This window comes from Polypterus senegalus, chromosome 10, assembly GCF_016835505.1.
Source record: "Polypterus senegalus isolate Bchr_013 chromosome 10, ASM1683550v1, whole genome shotgun sequence".
In the NCBI taxonomy this organism is placed as follows: domain Eukaryota; kingdom Metazoa; phylum Chordata; class Cladistia; order Polypteriformes; family Polypteridae; genus Polypterus; species Polypterus senegalus.
In genome coordinates, this window is record NC_053163.1 from 145,625,228 (window position 1) to 145,649,420 (window position 24,193).

General features: G+C 40.9%; 1 protein-coding gene across 1 annotated transcript in view; it reads right to left on the reverse strand.

The window, feature by feature from the left end:
* Positions 1-5,541: 5,541 nt before the first annotated feature.
* timm44 (translocase of inner mitochondrial membrane 44 homolog (yeast)) overlaps positions 5,542-24,193 on the reverse strand; it is a 41,473-nt gene continuing 22,821 nt past the window's right edge. Inside the window, exons 5-13 of the mRNA XM_039766987.1 lie at positions 22,727-22,876; positions 22,388-22,524; positions 22,157-22,242; positions 18,932-19,024; positions 18,719-18,843; positions 13,891-13,941; positions 9,528-9,617; positions 6,313-6,423; positions 5,542-6,093 (exon numbers count right to left, since the gene is read on the reverse strand). Of these exons, the coding sequence (XP_039622921.1) occupies positions 5,974-6,093; positions 6,313-6,423; positions 9,528-9,617; positions 13,891-13,941; positions 18,719-18,843; positions 18,932-19,024; positions 22,157-22,242; positions 22,388-22,524; positions 22,727-22,876 (963 nt within the window). The 3' untranslated portion in view covers positions 5,542-5,973. The remainder of the gene's footprint in view (positions 6,094-6,312; positions 6,424-9,527; positions 9,618-13,890; positions 13,942-18,718; positions 18,844-18,931; positions 19,025-22,156; positions 22,243-22,387; positions 22,525-22,726; positions 22,877-24,193) is intronic.

Here is a 24,193-nt window from a genome sequence, read left to right on the forward strand (position 1 = left end):
AACACAGAGGATGACACACTGCAAGATTACAGTTTGTGAAAAGGGACTTAAAGCAGCCTGCGGAATTCTGGGAAAAAGTCTTGTGGACAGACGGGACAAAGATGAACCTGATCAGGGTGATGGCAAAGAGCAAAGTGTGGAGACATAAAACGAACTGCACAAGAGCCTTAAAGCAGACCACCTCATCTATTAAACACGGCGCTGTTGGGGTGTTATGGCTTGGGCATGTACGGCTGCCACAGGTCCTGGCACACTTCTCTTCATCGATGATGGAACCTCTGACAGGAGTGGCACAATAAATTCTGAGGTGTGTAGAAACATCTGATCTGCTCAAGTTCCAGTAAATCCTTCAAACTCAATGGACGGAGCTTCATCCAACAACAAGATAATGAGCCAAACAGGCTGCTGAGGCAAAACAGGAGTTAATCAAAGCTAGAAAACGGAAAATTCTTGAGTATCCAAGCCAGTCACCTAATTTAAATCCAATCGAGCAGACCTTCCATATGCTGAAGAGAAAACTTAAGTGGGGCAAGCCTCCCGAAACAAGCAGGAGCTGAAGATGGCTGAATTAGAGGCTTGGCAGAGCATCACCGGAGAAGACCCTCAGCACCTGGCGATGTGTGTGAATCGCAAACTACAAGCAGTCATTGCATATGAGGGAGACACGACAAAGTTGTAAATATGACAACGGCTTTAACAGACCTGCCATTGCTGTGTCCGAACATTGTGGTGCCCTGAAATGGGGGGCCACTTAGAAAAAGTGCTGTATGACTGAAATGTCTGTAAACCCCTTTAAATGAAAGTCTGCAATGTGCACTTTAATCACAATGTCTGAATTGTGTGATTTGTAATTTTAAACTGTGGAGCAGAGGGGGGAATCAAGGGAAAATGTCTCATGACCCTAACCCTTATGGAGGACACAGTGCATCTGTCATGTAAGGTCTTATTGACATTTCTCACTACTTATTCATTATTCTTCTTGCCAATTTCAACTTGTTATTTCCTTGTAACTGTTTTTTGACATCTTATAAGGTGCGCTGAGCCACACTGTGTATAAAAATGTGTTATAGTAATAAACGTTGTTGTTGCTACATAAGTCTAGATGTGTGTGTATGTTAAATCCTCAGCACGCAGTCACTGTCTGACCCTGAACACAACTCTTAAATCTAGAAATATGAGAATAACTGCACAATTCCAGAAAAGCACTCTGAGACAGAGTAATAATGGAAAGGCGCTATATGAAACCAAAGGCACCACAAACTTCCCGCATGACATTTAGTTACTGACCAGGGTTCAAACTCTGGACATATGGAAATGGTTGAACTCCAAATTTCAGAGCTCATCTATCAAGAAGCACAAACTAAAATAAACAATACCAATTATAAAATTACTGCCACACCGTGCAAAGTTGCTGCCAAGATTGGCACCAGTTGCCAACAGCCCTGAACTGGACAGAGTTAGAAAATGGCTTGATGCAGAGGTTCTCAACTTGTGGGGGGCCCGAAGTAACAAAAAGGGGGGCGTGAAGATGTGAAAAAAAGAAAACAAGAATCAAAAATATGAAAAGAAACATCTGTTGAAACCAAAACAAATTAACTTAAACTACATTCTGATACCAGAAAAATAAATATAGAGTTAGATAAATGTCGATAAAAGTTAAGTAGGTATAATTAAAATATGCAGCTACTTTTCAAAAAAATGTTAGGGGGGGGCGCGATTAAAACTGTTATGAAAACTCGGGTCGCAAATACTTAAAGGTTGAGAAACGCTGGCTTGATGAACCGTAAAAGCACTGGCGCCTTCTTTGCTTCACTTGGAAGCCTAGTTTTTTACTTTGTCTCCACCTGGTGGACATTTCTGGCATAACGTTTTTGCGCCGCGTTTGACCTTCTCAGCCACCGCATATGTCTGATGAAGGAAGGCGCTGAGCTACCTGCCTGTTTAGTCGCTTTCTGTAAAATAAGTTCCGTGGTGAAAATTTTTTGATACACAACATGCAAAGTACAGCTTGTACCACTGGACACTTAACACAAATGTAAAGCTCAAGTCATTTAGAAATTCTGTAGTGAGTAGAGTTGGCGAAGATGGAGGAGTTTAAATACTTGGGATCAAGAGCACCGAGTAACGGGGAGTATGGAAGAAAAAGAGAGTGCAGGCAGGGTGGAGAAGAGTGTCAGGAGTGATTTGTGACAGACGGGTATCAACAAGAGTGAAAGGGAAGGTCTACAGGACGGTAGTGAGACCAGCTATGTTATATGGGCTGGAGATGGTGGCACTGACCAGACATCAGGAGGCAGAGCTGGAGGTGGCAGAGTTAAAGATGTTAAGATTTGCACTGGATGTGACGTGGATGGACAGGATTAGAAATGAGAATGTTAGAGGGTCAGTTCAGGTGGGACAGTTGGGAGACAAAGTCAGAGAGGCGAGATTGCATTCGTCTGGACATGTGCAGAGGAGAGAAGAGGGGTATATTGGGAGAAGGAAGTTAAGAATAGAGCTGCCAGGTAAGGGGAGGACAGGAAGGCCTAAGAGAAGGTTTATGGATGTGGTGAGGGAGGACATGCAGGCGATGGAGGTAACAGATCAAGATGGAGAGGACAGAAAGATATGGAAGATGATCCACTGTGGCAAGAAGGAAAAAAAAAAACAAGAGGATGTAGCAAGTTAAGTCACCCATCCACTCATCTCTTCCTAATCTAGTTCAAGGCCACTGATCCAGGAGCCTATTCTGACATCACCAAACCCAAGGCAGGAGCTAGCACTGGATAAGACTACAGTATTGTAGGGGCCATTCACTCACCCTCACTCACACACAAAAATGAATTGTATGCAGGCACACTGATAATGTGCAAACTCCACATCCCTCAGGCCTGAGTAAATGTGATTACCCACTGAACCAGGGGTTGGCACTGTTTTTTGGCCTTTTCTCCCTCTACAGACTGGCTGACTGACAACCCTCCCACCACTGCCATCATCGTCAGTATCTGCCCCTTCCTGTCGTCATTCTTTGTAAAACCTGCACACCCATTCCTTCATTCAGTTCTGTACTGGACTCCTGTCTGTAAAGATGTGCTGTTTATCTTGAAAAATCTCCAAGTTTATGGAGTTACCAAGGTGGTACCCCCAAATCGTTTTCTGTATTTTTGACTCCTTATGACAATACAGACAGACAGTATATACACACACAAACACATATATGTGTGTGTATATATATATATATATATATATACTGTATATACACATATATACATACATACATACACACACACACACACACATACATATATATATATATATACACATATATATATATATATATATATATATATATATATATATATATATATACACACAGTGGGTATAGAAAAGAATCCCCCCTTCAAAATATTCCCATTTGTTTTTGCTTTACAGCCTTAAATGAAAACACACAAAAGATATTTTTTCCCAGCTTTACTTACTCAGTGCAACCGATAACATCCAAGTGAAACATATCACAGCTACAGTTCAGAAAAATTAAAACAAATCAAAATCCAGACTTACTGAGATTAATAAAGGATCACCCCCCGCCAATGCCAATGTCATTTTGTTGAACCCCTTTTTGCTTTAATGACAGCCTTAAGTCTGTTGAGATTCTTCTCTATCAGCTTTGCACATCTAGACTGTATAATATTTGCCCCCTTTACAGTTTACATGTTCAAGTTCAGCCAAATGGGATTTAGGTCTGGGCTCTGACTGACCACACCAGGACATTCACTTTTTTCTACTTCAGCCACTGTGTGGTCAATTTTTCTGCATGCTTTGGTTTGTTGCCATGTTGAAAGGTGACTATTCTGCCCATCTTCAACTTTCTGGCAGAGGGTAGCAGGTTTTCCTCAAGAATTTTACAGTATTTTGCAGCATCCATTTTTCCTTCTATCCAAATGAGAGCCCCAGGCCCTGCGGCAGAGAAACACCCCCACAACAGTATGCTGCCCCTTCCATGCTTTACTGTAGGTATGGTGTGTTGTGGATGGTGAGCTGCATTGGTGTACAGTTTGGTATTGAGGCCAAATAGTTCGATTTTGGGCTCATCTGACCATAAGACCTTTTTCTACTTGGCATCAGAGTCTTCAAGGTTTATTCTGGCAAACCTCCAGCGAACCTTAATGTGGCCTTTCTTGAGAAGTGGCTTTTACTTGTGACCCTCCTGAACAAGCCACAGTTGTGGGGCGCTTGTGAAATTGTTGTCACAAGCACACAATGACCACTCTTTGCCAAATGCTATAACCTCTTCAAAGTGGACATTGGCCTCTTGGTAGTCTCTCTTACCAGTTTCCTCCTTCCATCCAGTTTGGAGTGACGGCCGGATCCAGGGAGGGTCCTAATAGTACCAAACACTTGCCACTTCTTTATGATGGACTTTACTGCGATCCTTGGGATTGATAAAGCCTTTGAGATGTTTTTGTCTCCATCTCATGTCTTATGTCTGTCCACAACTCTGTCCCTGAGATCTTTTGAAAGTTGCTTGCCACCCATAGTCAGTTGTTTGCTGCAGTTGCACTGCCAAGCAAGGGAATGAATGGACCAGGAACAGCTTCACTAATCACACTCATTACAGTTGATCACAGGTGGAAGGAAGCCAGTAACCGTGGTCTGCAATGGAAATGGTGGCCACTTACACCTGATCGAGTTTTGGAGGTGGATGACCCTTTATTAATCTCAGTACTTCTTGGTTTTTATTTTTTGAAAATTTTCTGAACTGTAGCTGTGATATCTTCCACTTGGATGTTACAGATTGCATTGAGTAAGTAAAGCTGGAAAATATATTGGTTTGTGTGTTTTCATTTAAGGCTGTAAAGCAAAAAAAAAAAAAAAAGGGAATATTTTGAAGGGGGGATTCTTTTCTAAACCCATTCTGTGTGTGTGTATGCATGCATATATATCTATATATCTCAATATAAATATATATAGTCACAGATGAGCGGAGATGGGACGCTCATTATGAAAGAACGTGGCCACCGCCAGGAAGTGCCCGGACAATTAGAGAATCCTGGATGTCAGCACTTCCGCCACACCAGGAAGTGCTGTCGGAAGCAATTCTAAGGACACCTGGAGTGCTTCCAGGTGCTTTCCTGACACTTCTGCCACATCAGGAAGTGATGTCAAAGGGAGCACCTGGAGCTCATCCGGGTCATGATAAAAGGGGCCGCCTCCCTCCAGTAGACGAGCCAGAGTTGGGAGGAAGGAGACGAAGCTTGTGAGGAGGAGAGAGAGAGAGAGACAGACAGACAGACAGAGACAGAAGTAGAGAGTTGGGGAATATATATATATATATATATATATATATATATATATATATATAAAAATAAATAAATATACACGCATACCTAGATATGGCTGGTTTTGTTGGATTATTGCATAGCTGTGCATAAAGACTGAATTGTACGACTGAGATTTTAAAATGGCCAGTCCCTTAGTTTCCCACACAGGAGCACACCTCGGTACTTCTCTGCTATCTGGTCCAATCTGTCAGACCCTCCTTGGCGTATCACATTCTTTTCCTTTTTTTTTTTTTTTAAAAAAAACCATTTATTTCTTTTTCTACATTGTGGATGAAAGAATTCCTCATTAAATAATTGTCCCTGCCTCACAACCACCTCCATTAGGGATACGTGCATGACTCCAGTGGCACCAGTTTCTCCGCTCCATCAGTGCCAGGAATTGTGAGATTGCATATTTTTAGCGTCCTCAATTGCAGCAAACCTAGTGCCACACTAGCGCCACCATCCTGGTGCAACAGGCCTTGACATTCCCCTGCAACTCCATCCAGAAAAGGAAATAGTGTTCCAGGAAAGAGTGATTTCACCAGTGCCCTCCCCTTATCCCTTCTCCTTCTTCCTCCTCTTCCTCTACCCACCCCAATACTCAGAGTGTCTGTTCAGTGTGTGGCTTGGTCTGTAATTCTGCAAAGCCTGGTTTGGCTTTTTTGTGTGTTCAAAGGATCTGCTCAGTGCTTGACGCAGAAATGTCCAGAAGTCTCCATGCAGCGTATGGATTGAGTTCCTCTTGATCACGGCAAAGGGCCCAAACGTACATCATTCTCAGGACTTTATCCTGATGAGAAATGAGACAAATATGCAGACGGGGTTACGGTAATCTGTGTTATACATCAGGTAAAAAAAGAAAGCAAATCAAATGAGGGTTTGTCTTCTTTTCAGCTGGCAAACCACAACACTTGCAAAGATCGGCCACTTCTCTTTAGGCAAAAGAAAAGTACTAAAAACAAAAAAAAAAAAGAATTCGAGCCCATTTAGAGTTCTTGGGCATACTCACTGGATCCCCTTCGACCACCTCGCCAGTCGGACTGCGGACTACCATAACAAGCTGTGCTTGGAAGGTAATGAGGAGAACAGGGCCCTGCTCCATCATCTTGCCCATGGCCAGCTGAAACACACACAGACAGGGGATCAACACTTTCTTTTGAGCTTAAGCATCCCAGAATAAATACACCCCCGAGCAGCAGTAGTAAGAAGCAATAATCAGGGACTTCCGGATAATGGTAAGCTTTCTGACGTGGAGCATTCTCGTTTCCAGCTTGTAAAAGTGGCCAGTTTGGACAATTCTTCACTGCTTTGTAAGGCACTTTTCAAAGTGGCCCAATGTGAAACCCGCTTAGTTGTTTATTTTGCCTCATAAGGCATTTAGGGTGTGGAGATGGTAGGCAATACCGGGAGACATTTTATTAAGTAGTGCAAAGCAAGTTCATCACAAACTGCAAAACCAAAGGAGCCGGCGAAACAGAAATGAATCAAAATTAAATCAGTGCTCAATTGTCACCTTTTATATTTCAAAGGTTTTGTTTACTAGCAGCTTGTAAACTGTTACACACTACAGGTATATCATGATGAAAAAAGGAAAATGGCATAATCAAACTTGTGAGAAATTGAACTGGATTATTCATTAAAAAATGTAGCACAAATAACCAGGAATAATTAAAGCTGTAGGTCGACAGCCATCCTGCCAAAACAGAACAGTCTCTGTTAGTATTGAGAAAGCCGTTAAAATTCACATCCAGTTCGACTCGCAAGTCACTGAGGCTCATTAAGACCCAAGGGTACATACACATTTGAACATGTACTGTTGTGTGAAGACAAACCGCTTCATCAGAGGACTAGGACTACGTTAAGAATGTGCATTTTAGGATTACTCGTGCAGGTCAAAGGGGGTATTGCCCATATTGCTAGGTTTTCGGTGGCATGCAAGGCCTGTTATAACAGCACCCTCACTTGCAATCCATTGACGTGAAAGGCTGAATGGAAGCTCTGCAAACCCTTTGGTCACCTCATTGCTTCATCTGATAACAAAAGGTGTAAATCAGAGTTGAGCTGGCATCTCAGCCAAGACTCCTTGAACCAAAAAGGCACCCAAAATTAAGATTCATCTTAGGCCTGTAACCACAAAAGGAATTCTGGCTGGATGTGATGGACAAAATGAATGCACCTATAAACTAGGCACTGGACCTGTAACTTGAAGAGACCTTGATCCAATCACCAGAAGTGACACCTCCCTTCAAATCTAGAGATTTTATCTCTTTTGATTCTTTTGGGGGAGCTGAATCGTGACAATGCGTTCTCTTTTGGGAAGCTAAAAGCTGGTAATCCACTTTCTCTTTGGAGCGAGAAGCCACCCGCTGTCTGTGGAGCAAAAATCTTGCAATATTTTCTTTTGCCAGGAACTTTTTGCTGGACATCGTGAACTAGCACTACCTAAGATTCCAGTGACTGAGCCCAGTCTGAAAAGAGGGATAGGCAGCCGAACTTCATCAGGATAAGTGTTATTCTTTCTATATATACTATGACTGTACGGGTTGAAGATGCAGGGAACACAACGAAGAACTTAACCATGAGCTGAGAAAAGCAACATCACACAACACCAGGGACAAAGGACCATGTAGCAAAATCCAAGAGTGTACTCCAGCACAGGAAGATTACAGTACTCCACTTGAAACTGGAGCAACAAAATGCATTTCAAAACACAACTTTAGACATCACCATTAAAGCTTTGGTACTGTAACCATAAATTAGACCTCTAAATAGCCAGTAAATGGTCGCCTTCTTGTGTGTCACACGTTTGTCTGTCTCGCATTCTGTCTTCTTTGCTGGTATACTGTGTATTCAGTTAGCAGACTTCTATTATCTTTGTGATTATCAGTCTTCTTTTTAGGGGTTGCCACAGCAGATCATCTTCTTCCATATCTTCCTGTCCTCTTCATCCTGTTCTGCCACCCCCATCACCTGCATGTCCTCTCTCACCACATCCATAAACCTTCTCTTAGGCCTTCCTCTCTTCCCCTTCCCTGGCAGCTCTATCCTTAGCATCCTTTTCCTAATATACCCAGCATCTCTCCTCTGCACATATCCAAACCCAACGTAATCTCGCCTCTCTGACTTTGTCTCCAAACTGTCCAACCTGAGCTAACCCTCTAATGTCCTCGTTTTTTAATCCTGTCCATTCTCATCACATCCAGTGCAAATCTTAACATCTTTAACTCTGCCTCCTGCTTTCTAGTCAGTGCCACCGTCTCCAGCCCATATAACATAGCTGGAGTCACTAACGTCCTGTAGACCTTCCCTTTCACTCTCACTGATACTCGTGTGTCACAAATCACTCCTGACACTCTTCTCCACCTATTCCACCCTGCCTGCACTCTCTTTTTCACCTCTCTTCCACAATCCCCATTACTCTGTACTGTTGATCCCAAGTATTTAAACTCCTCCACCTTCGCCAACTCTACTCCCTGCATCCTCACCATTCCTCTGACCTCCCTCTCATTCACACACATGTATTCTGTCGTGATGGTCCTACTGACCTTCATTCCTCTCCTCTCTAGAGCAGATCTCCACCTCTTCAGGGTCTCCTTTTCCTGCTCCCTACTCTTGCTACTGGTCCTTGTGGTTATCAATAAATTGTATTATTTAGTTCCTTATGACAAGTGTGCTTCAGTTACCATGTTACAAGTCTAACGGCCAAAATCCCGTCAACAGGGAAGGTAAGGAAAATAAAGTGGGAACCTTATCAAATTATTTAATCAGTTGCTGGAATCAGCAAAGGGGAAAAACTGGTAATTAATGGATTGATTAACATCAAGCGATTACTTTTCTCACATTAATACATTTTTTTCCCCACAGTCATTTTGAAAAAAGGTGAATCTCTTACAAATTATGCCAGGATTATTTAAACATACGAGTGGAACTGCAAGATCACAGAGTTCATAAGACATGCTCAACTCCTCTCTTCATTAAAGTATCAGGGATGGGCCCAAATGCAGGCACACAAAGGGGTCTAACTGCCTTTGTCCTCTTTTAAGCAAGACACTTAGGTATGATATTTTATACTTCACATTCTTTTAAATTTGAACATCTCCATCACTGTTATTTTATAAACTTGTTCAATTAAAAGGTCTCTTCCAACTAGCTGTGCGTACAATGGAGGACTCCATAATACAAAACTGATCTAAACCACCCCCTAATAATTTCAGAGAAACTCACATCAATATTGTCGATGTCCAAAATCTTGGATTGAAACTTAAGTCCCATTGCCCGAGCTTGCTGAACAGGGTGAGCCAGCTGGCTGTAAGTCTGTGAAAAAGGAAAATCAGAGGTTAGCAAATGTCTGTCCGTCCAAGAAAAGCGCTTAAAGAGGCCGCTTGATTCTGATAACACCTTATTAGACTAGACTAAAAGTTGTCGGCTCTCAAAAGAATAGAAACATTCTCAAGTTCTATTTAATTCAGGAGCAGGAGGGCAGCAACAGCTCAGGAGAGGGCATTAGACCACCACAGGGTCCACAGACACACATTGGTAATGTGAATGTGTTTGGACTGTGAAAGAGAAATCCACAGAGACACAAGAAGAATGAGCAGACTCCACACAGACAAGCACTACTTGCAGGATTTGACCCCAGGAAGCAGTAGGGCAGCAGCAGCGCTACTCAATACACCACAATGCAGCTCTGGGAAATAACAGATGGAGGTTACATCCATGCTGAAAAATTAAACCTAGAAATGCTTTGTAACAAACGTCAGTGAGCACGTTCTTAAAGCAGAGTAAACAGGAAAGGTATCAGCTTTAAATATATTAGTTTAACTATCTTTTATATTAATATTAGCTTATATTTAGTTAATGTTTAAAACTTAATTGAATACGTAATTAAATAATTAGTTTACATTTAGCAAATTATTTTATTAGCTTTGTTTAGTTATTAGCTAAATTTATGTTGTCTACGGTCAATTACGATTTGCAGGATTTGATCCCATGAAGCAGTGAAGAAGCTAATCACTACACCACCATGTCGTTTTTCAAAATAACAGATAAAGGCTACAGTCACGATGAAAAAAATAATTAAAACTTTAATTCAGTTGTTCAAACTTCACTGAACATGTGCCTACGGCAGAGTAAACGGGGAAAACATTAAAATGAGAGAGGCTGAGAATTGGTGGAGTAAAGCCAAAGAAGATGAAGAGACTAGCTGAGAGTCACTTATATTGTATAAGAGTTGGTTTAGGTCTGCAATGTTGTAGTGGGCCCATGTTTCGATTTCTATAGTGTAAGATTACACTGCTTTTTTAATTTATTTTGCACATGTCTTACTTTAGTCCTCCAATAATGTATTCGATAACATACCTTGGGGTATCTTTATTGCATAATGCCAGTTGCTGGCTTTATTTGTCTTTCTATCTGGTATACACCGATTAGAAAATGGAGGGATGCTTAAACGAACATCTGTGCAATCAGAGAATTAATGTGAAGCCTCTCTTCATTTTTAGGGATTGTGTTGGACACTGCATTAAAAAGTTAATCATCTGGCTGTCATGCTGTCGCCTCTGACAAATTGGTGACAGGATTTTGTAAATGATCCCAACTCACATTTGCTTGGTCACTAGATTACTGTAACGCACTCCTCTCAAGACCTCCCAAAAAAAAAAAAAGAAAAAAGACATCGATTGATTGCAATGAGTTCAGAATGCAGCTGCCAGAATCTTAAGTAGGAAAAGAAAATCCGAGCACATCTCTCCAGTTTTGATGTCACTACAATGGTTACTGGTGCCATTTAGAATTGACTTTAAAATGCTGCTTATGGTTTACAAAGCCTTCAATAATCTGCTCCATCTGATATCCCAGAATGCCTGTCACCTTACACTCTAAATCGTAACCTTAGATCTTCAAATAAGTGTATACTTAGTAAACTTAAAAGAAGTGGTGAGGCGGCCTTCTGCTGTTATGCAACTAAAATCTGGAATAGCAGACCGATAGAAATTCCCCAGGCTAATATGGTGGAGCACTTTAAAAAACTGTTAACTCATTATTTTAACATGACCTTCTCATCGCTTCATTTTAGTGTAACTCTCGATATTCTGTATATGCATTGAATGTGTTTTTTTGTTTTTTTTTCATGGCTCCACAATCCGTACTAACCCCTACTTTCTCTGCTATTCTTTTTCCAGTTTTCTGAGGTGGCGACCTGCGCCCCCACCACCTGATCAGGGCACCATGATGTCCTTACATTGATAGACTGAAGGCCAGATGTCCACATGACCGTCATCATCTAATTCTTCCACGTGAAGCCTGAAAACCAAGAGGACTGATTGAGGTAATTTATGTTAGGTAGAATGCCCAGTGTGGGCTGGCGGGTGGTCTTGTGGCCTCGGAGCCCCTGCAAATTTTTTTTTTTTCCTTCAGCCCTCTGGAGTTTTCTGTCCTCCCTGGCCATCAGACCTTACTTTATTCTTTGTTAATTAGAATTGCCTAATTTTCACATATTTTTTTTTCTTTCTTCATCTTGTAAAGCAATTTGAGCGACATCATTGGTATGAAAACGTGCTGTAGAAATAAATGACGCTGCTGTTATCAGTGTGCCCTCAAAGCACACACAAATCTATTTCTGAACTACCTCCATAATGGGATAAAAGTGGCAGTAACGCAAATCTGTGTGTGTGTGTGTTTTATTTTATTATAATAAGCACAATTCACACAATCGCATACTTAAATTCTCCTTCCTCAAACACAAAGCATTTCTAGTCATGACTTTTGCCATTTCTCTTTGTGACTTGTGGTGATGCAGTGCTGTATTATCACCATTGTGACAGATTTTTATATCTAATTTTTCTCATGTATTGTAGTCTGCTCACAGTCGCACATGAGTGCAGTACTGACTTTCACTCAGTACTACCAATACCATAAATGTTTCTACAACTTTGGTATCGGTACCATATTACCAGTTCTTGTGACATCCCTAGTACTGTATACAGAATGTGCAATAGAGGGGATGTAATGACTATTCTGATAATCTAACATAATCAACAATCACAGACAAAATACCGGGCAAGTCAAAATTATGTTAACATTTGAATGGCAGAAACAATTTATTCACAAAACATACTTCATATGTGGAAAATGATTTACAGAAATGTCTCAACCTGTTTGCCATCATGTTCAACACACAAAAACCAATGAGCAACAGTACCATTTAAAGCCCTGACACACATTTCACGGGGAATAAATGAAACCACAGTCCGTATTCTGTCCTTCAGGTCATTGATATCACAAACTGTCCCGCTATACACACGCTCCTTTACCATACCCCATAACCAGAAAATACAGGGTGTCAAATCAGGGGAGTGTGGAGGCCATGGCAATGGTCCACCATGATCTATCCATCGACCTGGAAAGGTGTGGTCGAGATAAAAATAATCCATTAGTGTTAACATAATTTTGACTCACCCTGCATTTTTGTAAAATTTCATGGCCCAAGCGCATTCCGTCTGTATGTATGTCCGCTTTTCACGAGAGAATTATTTAACGGATTTAGATCGGGTTGTTTTCTATAATTTGCTGGAACTTTCCGGTTGATTTTGCGACTTCTCTCATCCCACTAAGTACCACAATTCGCTTGCGGTACCGATGTATTTATGCAAATCCAAGAAAGTGGCTATGGGCCGAGAGCAAGGGGACGGGGCCTTCCTCATTCACTTGCCAGCCTCTGTTCAAGTCGGTCTACGTCTCGCCACGTGTTGGAGTGTTCCTTGCCTCCACTTAGCTAGCGATACCCGTTTGTTCAGCAGACATTATCATCTAGAGATTGTTAAGGAGTAACGTTTGACGTTTTGAGAGAGAGATCAGAGCTATGTGTGTTTTAGAGGGTACCTGCTGATTGCCAGAGATATCACAGTCACATCACAGCTGAACACGATCAGATATAGTGCCAACATCTATTGATTTTTAAAGTTTGCCCTGCTTCATTACTATGTGGGCGCAGCCACGTGGTACAGTTAATGCCCCGTATATTCCATCCAAATTTCAACTGAAAATGAGGCACAGTAATAAAAGCATTGCATCAGTTTTTGTCCAGGAATAAGAAAGAAATGGAAGAAATTCTCTCTTGCGAAGTGCCACTGCCCAACAAGAGGGCTATGCACATAACTGTTAGAAAGACATCTACACTCAGAATTGTCAACATCAGTCAGTCAGTCAGTCATTGTCCCACCCGCTATATCCTAACTACAGAGTCACGGGGGTCTGCTGGAGCCAATCCCAGCCAGCACAGGGTGCAAGGCAGGAACAAATCCTGGGCAGCCCACTGCAGGGCACACACACACATTAGGGACAATTTAGGATCGCCAATGCACCTAACCTGCATGTCTTTGGACTGTGGGTGGAAACACGCATACACGGGGAGAACATGCAAACTCCACGAAGGGAGGACCCAGGAAGCGAACACGGGTCTCCTTACTGTGAGGCAGCAGTGCCACCACTGTGCCACCCTTGTCAACATCATATAATCCCAAACAGTTTTGTACATTTGACATGCAAAGTGATGCTATTCAAAAAAAGCAGCCACAAATAAACAACTCACAGCTTCATAGCACCAGTCTTTGAGGACGTCCAGTTCACCCTGTATCATGGCCTGAAAAAGACAAGACAGACATCATGGACAATAAGCCAAACAAGGTGAATATATAAACTCTCAGGACCACCAACTAGTGACAAGAACAGAGATCACCCAGTAAACTAAGAACACTTTTCAGAAAATGAGCTCTCGTTTCACACACAAGGAGTGATACAATGGTAGGAAAATGAGTGATTTTATATTCATTTGCTCATTAATTTAATTTTGCAAGTTTTTTTTTTTTATCAGTTAAGCACATTAAATTAAAAAACAGTGCAAGGAGTGACGTTTTACAGATTAATAGCCATGGCTCACAAACTCCCTTATTTTGGTTTGAAGTTTTTTGTTCACTGCTCATTTAGTTTCACAGGTTTAATTTCACAAAGAGAAATATAGAACTGTTGAATGCCCTTACCCAGCAGAAACATTTGTTTGTATGTTTATATACCTGACGCTGCTTTCCTTGAAGACTTTAAAGAATATGCACCTGACTGTAAACTCATAAAATAAAGCATGGCTGTAGGCTACTGTGTATCCCACAGTGCAAACTGCATCACGGTCACGGTGTTTTAAAGAAAACCTGAAACAATTTCACACCCACTGCTCAAACTACTCCTTCTAAATCTGTGGCAAAGGATAAGAAGGGAAGATACGAATCTTTACATTGTGCTGTGTGCATTACTTCGGTGATAGTGTGGCATAGGGAGTGGGAGTGTATTCCTAGATCACTGGAATTGTCTTTGGTTTTAGATTGGGCACGTGCCAATATTTGGCAAGGATTAACACAGCCAATGTGTCCAGCGCACAACCTTCCTGCATAAAACAGTTGTTTTAGCTCTTAAATATTTCACTATCCAATTATCCATTTTCTAAAGCCACTTATGCAAAGAAGGGTAGGAAGCTGGAACCCAGTCCTGCAAGCCCTGGACAGGATGTGCCAGCTCATTGCAGGGTGAACACAACATAACACAACAGAGGGCAATTTAGCACGGCCAATACACTTAATCTGACTTTATTATATGAAATGAAATTAAAGAATCATATCCTGTTGGAAAAAAAGTATATTCTTTTTCCCCCAACTGTACTGTGATTTGGGCACGATATACTGCTCAAAAAATTAAAGGAACACTTTTAAGTCAGAGCATCAAGTCAATGGAACTTCTGGGCTATTTATCTGGTCAGTTAAGTAGCAGAGGGGGTTGTTAATCAGTTTAATGAAATTAACAAGGGGTGTACTAAAGGGGCAAAAATGAGACGACCCCCAAAACAGGAATGGTTTAACAGGTGGAGGCCACTGACATTTTTCCCTCCTCATCTTTTCTGACTGTTTCTTCACTAGTTTTGCATTTGGCTACGGTCAGTGTCACTACTGGTAGCATGAGGCCATACCTGGACCCTACACAGGTAGTCCAACATCTCCTGGATGGCAGGCACATCAATATGTGCCATGGAGTTGCTGCAATTAAATTTGAGCAAAATGGACTTGCCTGCCTGCCTACCACATCATTTTTTCCCTTTGACTTTCGGGGTGTCTTTGAAATCAGCCCTCTGTAGGTTGATCATTTTCATTTCCATCCAACGATGTCCCATCCTTTCATTCCTAACACATTACCATATCAGTCCATATCAGCAGAGAGAGCCAGCAGGATTTTTTTTTTCCCATTGAGATCTGATGTGTTTTCAAAGTGTTCCTTTAATTTGTTGAGCAGTTTATAATATTTGAAATTCATGTAAATTGCTTGAAATACATTTAGAATCATAGGAACTGCTCCAAGTTTTTTTCATAGTTAGGTGGTGGTTTTTAAGTTGCAGTGTTCAAAGATTCACATCCTAATGCACAAGTGGTCAATCATACTCAGGGATGCTTAAAACGAGTAAATCTGTTAAACCTTTGATGCCGTCACAGTATTTCCCCTATGAAAACACCCATGTGCTTACTTATTTCCACTTTAACATAATGCTAGCTAATGTCCCAGGTATCCTTTGGATTGAGTAATTAGTTTATTTTGCTTTGGCTTTTTTTTTAGGTTATTGCGCCCATAAACTCACATCCTGGCACTCACACACAGACATATATCACTCCAAAAGCGGCCAAGTCGCATTCAGAGATGACTAAAATGTGTAAATCTATTGAAAACTTACTCAAACTCAAAATGTTGACCCTGTCACAATATTTTCTCTATACTGTATATTATACTAAAGAAATGTGTGAGGAAGATGTAATTACAAACCTTGGGTCCAGCTACTAATAAATCTACAATGGATAAATTCACTAAATGGTTATTGCCTCAGCTTACAGTCAGAAATCCAGACAAACAAGCCTATCTGAAGAGCTTTCTCAAAGTAAAAGTAATGCACAATAAGAATCTTAGGACTCCTAAAAATAGCAATTTACACAAACTATTTAATTCTGAATGTAGTACTAGGGTGTCGTACCGTGTTAGCCATTATGAACGTAGTGAAAAGTCAAGCAAAATGACACCTTTTATTGGCTAACTAAAAAGATTACAATATGCAAGCTTTCTGAGTTGCCTCGAAAGCTTGCATATATTTTAATCTTTTTATTTAATTCTGAATGTAATGATTACTAAATGTTATTACAAAACTTTTCCCGATACTCGTACCTTAATTTTCAAGTTATAGCTGTTTGGATCGAGACTGTTATTTTAAAACGATTTCATCAAGAAGACATGGACACTTGTGAAGGGTAAATTTCACACAAACATTAGGAAGTTTTGTCTTCACACAGAGAACCACAGACACTTGGAATAAGCGACCAAATAGAGTGGTAGACAAGTGGCCTTTGGGGAGCTTCAAAACTCGACTTGATGTTTTTTCTAGAAGAATTAACCCTGAAACTGCCACATACTTGAGGGTTAATGCACCCCTGGACGCCAAATACTTTTGTTTGCTGCACTTTTGAAAGGAAATGTCAAAATTCACCAAGAAAAAATGAAATTTTAATGGAACACATTTTTTTTTCATGCAAAGTACATCACAATTACTCTAACACTGATCATTTTACACACTGCCAATGAAAATATGAAAACTATTAAAAAAAAAAAGCTACTACAGCAATATGTACAAAGTGCAACTGATGAAATTCAGTAAATCTCTGAGCCAACTGCGCTTGAACTGGCTGCATGCAAGAACACAGAGGTAAGCACTGATGCTGGCAGGCTAGTGTAGTGCAGCGGCTCAATCCCAGGGACAGTGACGCTGCAGGGGGCGCCATCGGCCATGAGCTGGCTGCTCAACAAATGTATGGCACTGACTGGTCAGCTCCGGCGTGCTGGCAAATTGCACTGGAAACCAACTTTAGCCGGTTGTGGAATTCAATGAATGTACGCCACCGAATATACTTGGCTGTGGCGTGCTGACAAATTGCACTGAGAACTGACTGCAGCCGGGTGCTGCGTTCAACGAATGTACGTCACCAAATATACTCGGCTCCGGCGTGCTGGCAAATTGCACTGGAAACCAACTATAGCCAGTTCCTGCGGTTTAAGGGCTAAGTGGACAGGACTGGTGAGCTTTGTTGGGCTGAATGGCCTTATCTCATCCAGATTGTTCCAATGATCTAATGTTTACCATCCACTAGTAAAAAACTGAAAACATTTTACAATTTGTCACCTTCTACAGTCCTACTATAACCAAGTAAATCAAGTCACATTTCACGTGAGACCACATCTGGAGCATCGTGTGCAGTTCTGGTCACCACACTACAAGGAACATTTGGCAGAACCTTGAGCATCCCAGGAATTAGTGGCATGTCCTGCTGTGGCAGGCTCAGGGATTTAAACATGTATAATCTCAAGCAGAGGAGATGGTGTGGAGGTCTAATCCAGGTCTTCAAAATAGGTCCAACATTCTTTTCACTAAAATGGCCGTTCACATATGCAAGGACACCAAGACTGAAGGCAGGAAGCAACACATACAGCAGAGTTGTGGGAATCGGAAACAAACTACCTAATCATATAACTGAAGCAGAAACGTTGACAACAGGCATCAGATACTGGGGCAGCTTAGCTAACAAAAGCAGCTGGATGGAGTGGCTGGTCGTCTTTTGTTTGTCAAATTTCTCATATCCGTTTAACCAATGCACCATATTTTGCTTTAATTGAACTATGAATCATGCACTGAAAACTCAAATACATCTGTTCAGTCCAGCTTCGACATATATAAACGAAAGACCTGTGTGTGTGTATGGAGCAGTCTGCTCTCCTCAAGCTCAACCACAGCCACTAGATGGCGCATGCATGCACTTTTCAATTTTTTCGGGGTTTGCCTGACCCTCACTATGAAAGACCAGTGCGCAGGAAAATGCCACATCACAACAATATTCAAGTGAAACACCTCAGCAACGGAGGGCAAGGCTTGAAGTCTTCACTAAAGACTTCATCTTTCTGAAGGTATTTCCTCAAGACAAAGATTAACAGGATTCATATGCCAGTAATACAGCAAAGGTATGGTATCGCCAGTGTCTTCTTACGAAAGCCAGTGGGGCAGCAAGCAGAAGGGGAGTCCACGTCCTCTGCCCTGGGAGGTAATTCTTAAAAGAGTTTCCCGACGCCTCTCCAAGTTCACGAATTTAGTCTTTGGGTTGATTTTTGCTCCAAAGACCACATGCAGCTATCAATATTTTATGTTTATCAACATTTAGAGGTTCTGCAATTCACTTATTAACTTTCCATTCACTGGTGGCCCTTGCATTGTCAATTGCATTCTCATTAAATTAAAACTTAAACCCAGCACACCCATATCACTAACAATCTGTCCTACATTCTTCCTTTACCTCCAGAATATTGGGAATTATGTCCTGTTCACACTGCTTCAAGAACTTGTCTTTGTCAAATGTCGGGTCCACCTTGAGGATCTCTGTCAGAACTTCTGACATTTCTGTTTTGGAAAAAATTCCCCCTAAGTAAAAAAAGAAGAACCTTAGGTAAGCAAGAATCTCTGACAAATGGTAACTGGGGTCTCTGAAAAGGAAGCAAATAACACATACCTACTAAATCAGTTACTTTGTCAGTAATGGCTCGGGATGCTCGGATAAAGGCATTGTCACTTTCATCATACTTCATCTTCATCTCAAAGAATCCTAGGGAACACAAACACTTGGATATAAACACTCAGGCACTTGAAATGTTATCCACTGAACCCTGTATAAACAGTTACAATTGATACTTAAAGAAAACAGGATAACATTACTTTCCCCATTTGACAGCACAGCTGACATATTCTTCAATGTTTACATACCACGGTGAGCTTCAGTTTTTTTAATAATGCAAACTACAGGCTACCGTCACCAAACTCTCTTCATCAAGATCAGAGTCAAGGAGAGATGAACATACAATAGGATGTACACAATAAAATCAAGATGAAACAAACAAAGTCTCCCTCAAAAAATAAATGAACAAAGATTATATTACAGTATACGACTGTAACTTTTAACAATCCAGTGCTGCATTTGTATGCCATGAATGTTTCTGGAGCTCCCTTTTTTAAAATTCTACTTTCCTACTTCATTGTGTTCCAAGTTAATTTTCAGTTAATATTTTTGGGGGAACTGTAAAGTTGTTAGCAAGTAGCTTCCTGGTCTCCACAAAAAAAAAAATGCTCCAATTTGTTTGTGAAAATAACAAATACGCTAAAGTCATTGCAGTTGTATTTCCCCACAAAAATTCATTTTTTGCCTGAGCGAACTATTTTGTTAATGATTTATATTACAGACTAAAGGGGAAGGTCAGCGTTTCACCACAGAGAGTATGGGTAGCATTGTTTTCTCTGGACTTTCTGACTGGGAGTTCCAACTTGAAAGGCCATCTACATGAAGTCTCAAACTAGGAGACTCCAACTTCTGTCTACCTAATAGCACATGGATGCAGCAGAATACCTTTTGTTTTGCAGTATACCATCAGCTTGGTCTCAAACTTGGGCTTCTGCTTTACACATTCTTCCATGGCAATTTTTTTCATTTGATTTGACATAAGTTATTAATTGTCTTTTCACTTGACCTCTGGGGGTCTAAGCACAGGATCAGCCATTGTACAGCACCCCTGGAGCGATTTTTAGGTTAAGTGTCTTGCTCAAGGGCTCAGTGGAGTAGAATCTTTTCTACCAGTAATGGGATTTGAACCAGCAACCTTCTGGACACCAGCGCAGATCCATAGCCTCAAAGTTTATGTATCTATCTATCTATTGATCTACAGTGCATGCGGGAAGTATTCACAGCGCATCACTTTTTCCACATTTTGTTATGTCACAGCCTTATTCCAAAATGGATTAAATTCATTTTTTTCCCTCAGAATTCTACACACAACACCCCATAATGACAACGTGAAAAAGGTTTACTTGAGATTTTTGCAAATTTATTAAAAATAAAAAAATTGAGAAAGCACATGTACATAAGTATTCACAGCCTTTGCCATGAAGCTCCAAATTGAGCTCAGGTGCATCCTGTTCCCCCTGATCATCCTTGGGATGTTTCTGCAGCTTAATTGGAGTCCACCTGTGGTAAATTCAGTTGATTGGACCTGATTTGGAAAGGCACACACCTGTCTATAGAAGGTCCCACAGTTGACAGTTCATGTCAGAGAACAAACCAAGCATGAAGTCAAAGGAACTGTCTGTAGACCTCCGAGACAGGATTGTCTTGAGGCACAAATCTGGGGAAGGTTACAGAAAAATTTCTGCTGCTTTGAAGGTCCCAATGAGCACAGTGGCCTCCATCATCCGTAAGTGGAGGAAGTTCGAAACCACCAGGACTCTTCCTAGAGCTGGCCGGCCATCTAAACTGAGCAATCGGGGGAGAAGGGCCTTAGTCAGGGAGGTGACCAAGAACCCGATGGTCACTCGGTCAGAGCTCCAGAGGTCCACTGTGGAGAGAGGAGAACCTTCCAGAAACACAACCATCTCTGCAGCAATTCACCAATCAGGCCTGTATGGTAGAGTGGCCAGACGGAAACCACTCCTTAGTAAAAGGCACATGGCAGTCTGCCTGGGGTTTCCCAAAAGGCACCTGAAGGACTCTCAGACCATGAGAAACAAAATTCTCTGGTCTGATGAGACAAAGATTTAACTCTTTGGTGTGAATGCCAGGCGTCACGTTTGGAGAAAACCAGGCACCGCTCATCACCAGGCCAATACCATCCCTACAGTGAAGCATGGTGGTGGCAGCATCATGCTGTGGGGGGCAGGAACTGGGAGACTAGTCAGGATAAAGGGAAAGATGACTGCAGCAATGTAGAGAGACATCCTGGATGAAAACCTGCTCCAGAGTGCTCTTGACCTCAGACTGGGGCGACAGTTCATCTTTCAGCAGGTCAACGACCCTAAGCACACAGCCAACATATCAAAGGAGTGGCTTCAGGACAACTCTGTGAATGTCCTTGAGTGGCCCAGCCAGAGCCCAGACTTCAATTCGATTGAACATCTCTAGAGAGATCTTAAAATGGCTGTGCACCGACGCTTCCCATCCAACCTGATGGAGCTTGAGAGGTGCTGCAAAGAGGAATGGGCCAAACTGGCCAAGGATAGGTGTGCCAAGCTTGTGGCATCAGATTCAAAAAGACTTGAGGCTGGAATTGCTGCCAAAGGTGCATTGACAAAGTATTGAGCAAAGGCTGTGAATACTTATGTACTGTACATGGGATTTCTCAGTTTTTTTTATTTTTAATAAATTTATAAAAACCTCAAGTAAACATTTTTCATGTTGTCATTATGGTGTGTTGCCTGTAGAATTCTGAGGAAAAAAATGAATTTAATCCATTTTGGAATAAGGCTGTAACATAACAAAATGTGGAAAAAGTGATGCGCTGTGAATACTTTCCAGATGCACTGTATATATATATATATATATATATATATATATATATATATATATATATACACACACACACACACACATGTACATATACATATACACACACACATGCACCATAATATGATACAATCAAAGGGGCTTCTCTCACAAGTACCCATGGAGGTTGCTGAAATATTTCCAGTACATTTTCGGAATTCAAAAAAAGATTTAACTGGAATAACAGGGTCAAGTTTTGTTTCTGTTTTTTTTATTTGCTACAATTTTAGCTTTCTCTTTACTATAATAAAAAGAGAATAATGATCTAAATATCAGAAAATAATTGCATGGGTGTCTCTAGTGATTCCCCTCTAACAGGCTGGGTGTCTTTTTATTGAACCAAGTAAAAACAAAAATAATAATAATCCTTACTGTTAAAGACGACATTGTTATCCTTAAAGTCCTTCCACTGCTGGTACCATTTGGAATCTTTGTGTACCACCATGGTTATGACCTCTCTACCAAAACAGAAGAATCATCAGCATGCCTTTACTGATTTAGTTAAATCCAAAACACATTACAAAAGCCTTCTTAAGCTCTCTCCACCCATGCTAAATAATTTAAAAACAAAAAGTCAATGCACTACAGCATGCAGCCACCTACTCATTGGGTTCAAACACCTTTGCTTCAGCAGAGGCATCCTTCAAGGAGAACTCACTCCTCTTCCGTAACCGAACAGGTGGCCGGTAAGATCCACTTTTCCCAAGGACGTCAATCTCCTTCTTCACAGTCTCTACACCCTACAGAAACACAATGTATTCATAACAGAGAGAGGTGAATATATACAGACAGGCAAAAAAAGCCAAGCTGCTAAGAAAATGAGGAGGAGAAAGAGGCAAGTTTTATTCCTTCATATAATAATTATTACAGTTACCACCACTATTAAAATCCTTAATGGTGGAAAACATGACTGTTACAATACTACCATTCCATACTGTGTACCTGGGAAATGGCCCTGAAGGCCCCGGTCTTGCTAATCTTTTCTCCACTCTTTGTCACACTCTCTGCTGAATGCTTAGCTGTTTTTGCTGCTTCTTCCACACCTTCCTTGATCTTCTTTCCAATATCAGAGCGGCTAACTTCATCCAGACCCTGGTCAAAAATAAATAAATAAATACTAAAGAAAAAAAAAAAACTTAAATGTAATTGGATTAAAGGTTATGTACTTACACTAAAGCCCAATAATGATACTAAACAACAAATGAAGGAACGGTGATTGCCAGCAGAAAAACAATGAATGGTTATTTTCAGTTTTGTGTTAATAAAAAAAAAAGTAATGTATTGTGATGTCAGCATGGAATGTGCACCATACAACTGATATTTTTTCTAAATTCAGTCAATTTTGACACAAAACATTAACAAATTTTGTCAGTATTTTTTACTTCACATTCACAGACTCCTATTATAACATGCCTACACAATGCTGTTTCACATATACACCTGTTTTGCTACTACGTCTCACTATACAAGCCGCACTCTTCAAACTTTGCTGTTCACAAAATAACAGAAATGGCTCACAGTAGACTTTATTAAAGAACACATTTTTCAGGAAAATATTTTTAAAAATGGCCAAAGTATACGGTATTCAAAAAGGACATAATAAAAAAAAGGAATGGGAGTGTACAATAAAATAAGGGAAAAGTAGGGCACATCTGATGCTGCATTCATGTGACATTACACATGTAGCTTTTCGTATTTGTTCAGCACTGCTTCTGTTAACTGATACTGGAAATTCATAAAAAGTTTTTGAAGTTCGTTTTAGGAGGAGACTATGAAAATCCTGATGATCCTATTCATCATTCATCCATTAATTCCTCCTCAAACGCCCCAGCACAACAAAGACAACTGTTTGCTACGGGTAGGAAAACGACTTAATAAAGGCAGCATTTTTCAATTTCTAAGATTTGTTTTTTGTTTTAGTTTTTGATTTTACTAGGGGGCTTCGCTCTCCTACCCCTTTCCCCATCCCCTGTCAGTGCTACGCGCCATTGTGAAGAGGGGAGTTGAACGCACTCCAAGGAGACGCGGTCGCTCCTCCAAAACCCCTCTTTAAACGGTGATACAATGGGAAACAAATACAGTTTTATTTTTTTACCTCCTCTTTGCTCGATCACCTGCTAGCCTGCTGATCCTGCCGTGCCGCATGATCTGCATTTTGGTGGCGCTGCAATCGTTTAAAAGCCTGTACAGCACCTTCTTGCCCCCCAGACATCCTCAAACACTATGCGATTTCTTTTCACTGTTCCGTTATTTTCCCCAAGTAATATCTTACATTTGTTTGCACTAATGCAATCTTTACTCTCATTTTTTTGAGACTTTCGAATTTTCCTACTTCCATTATCTCTAACCTGCTCTGCATGTGTATCACGGGACTTGCTTCCGAGGGTTGTAAGTATGACGTGACTTGTC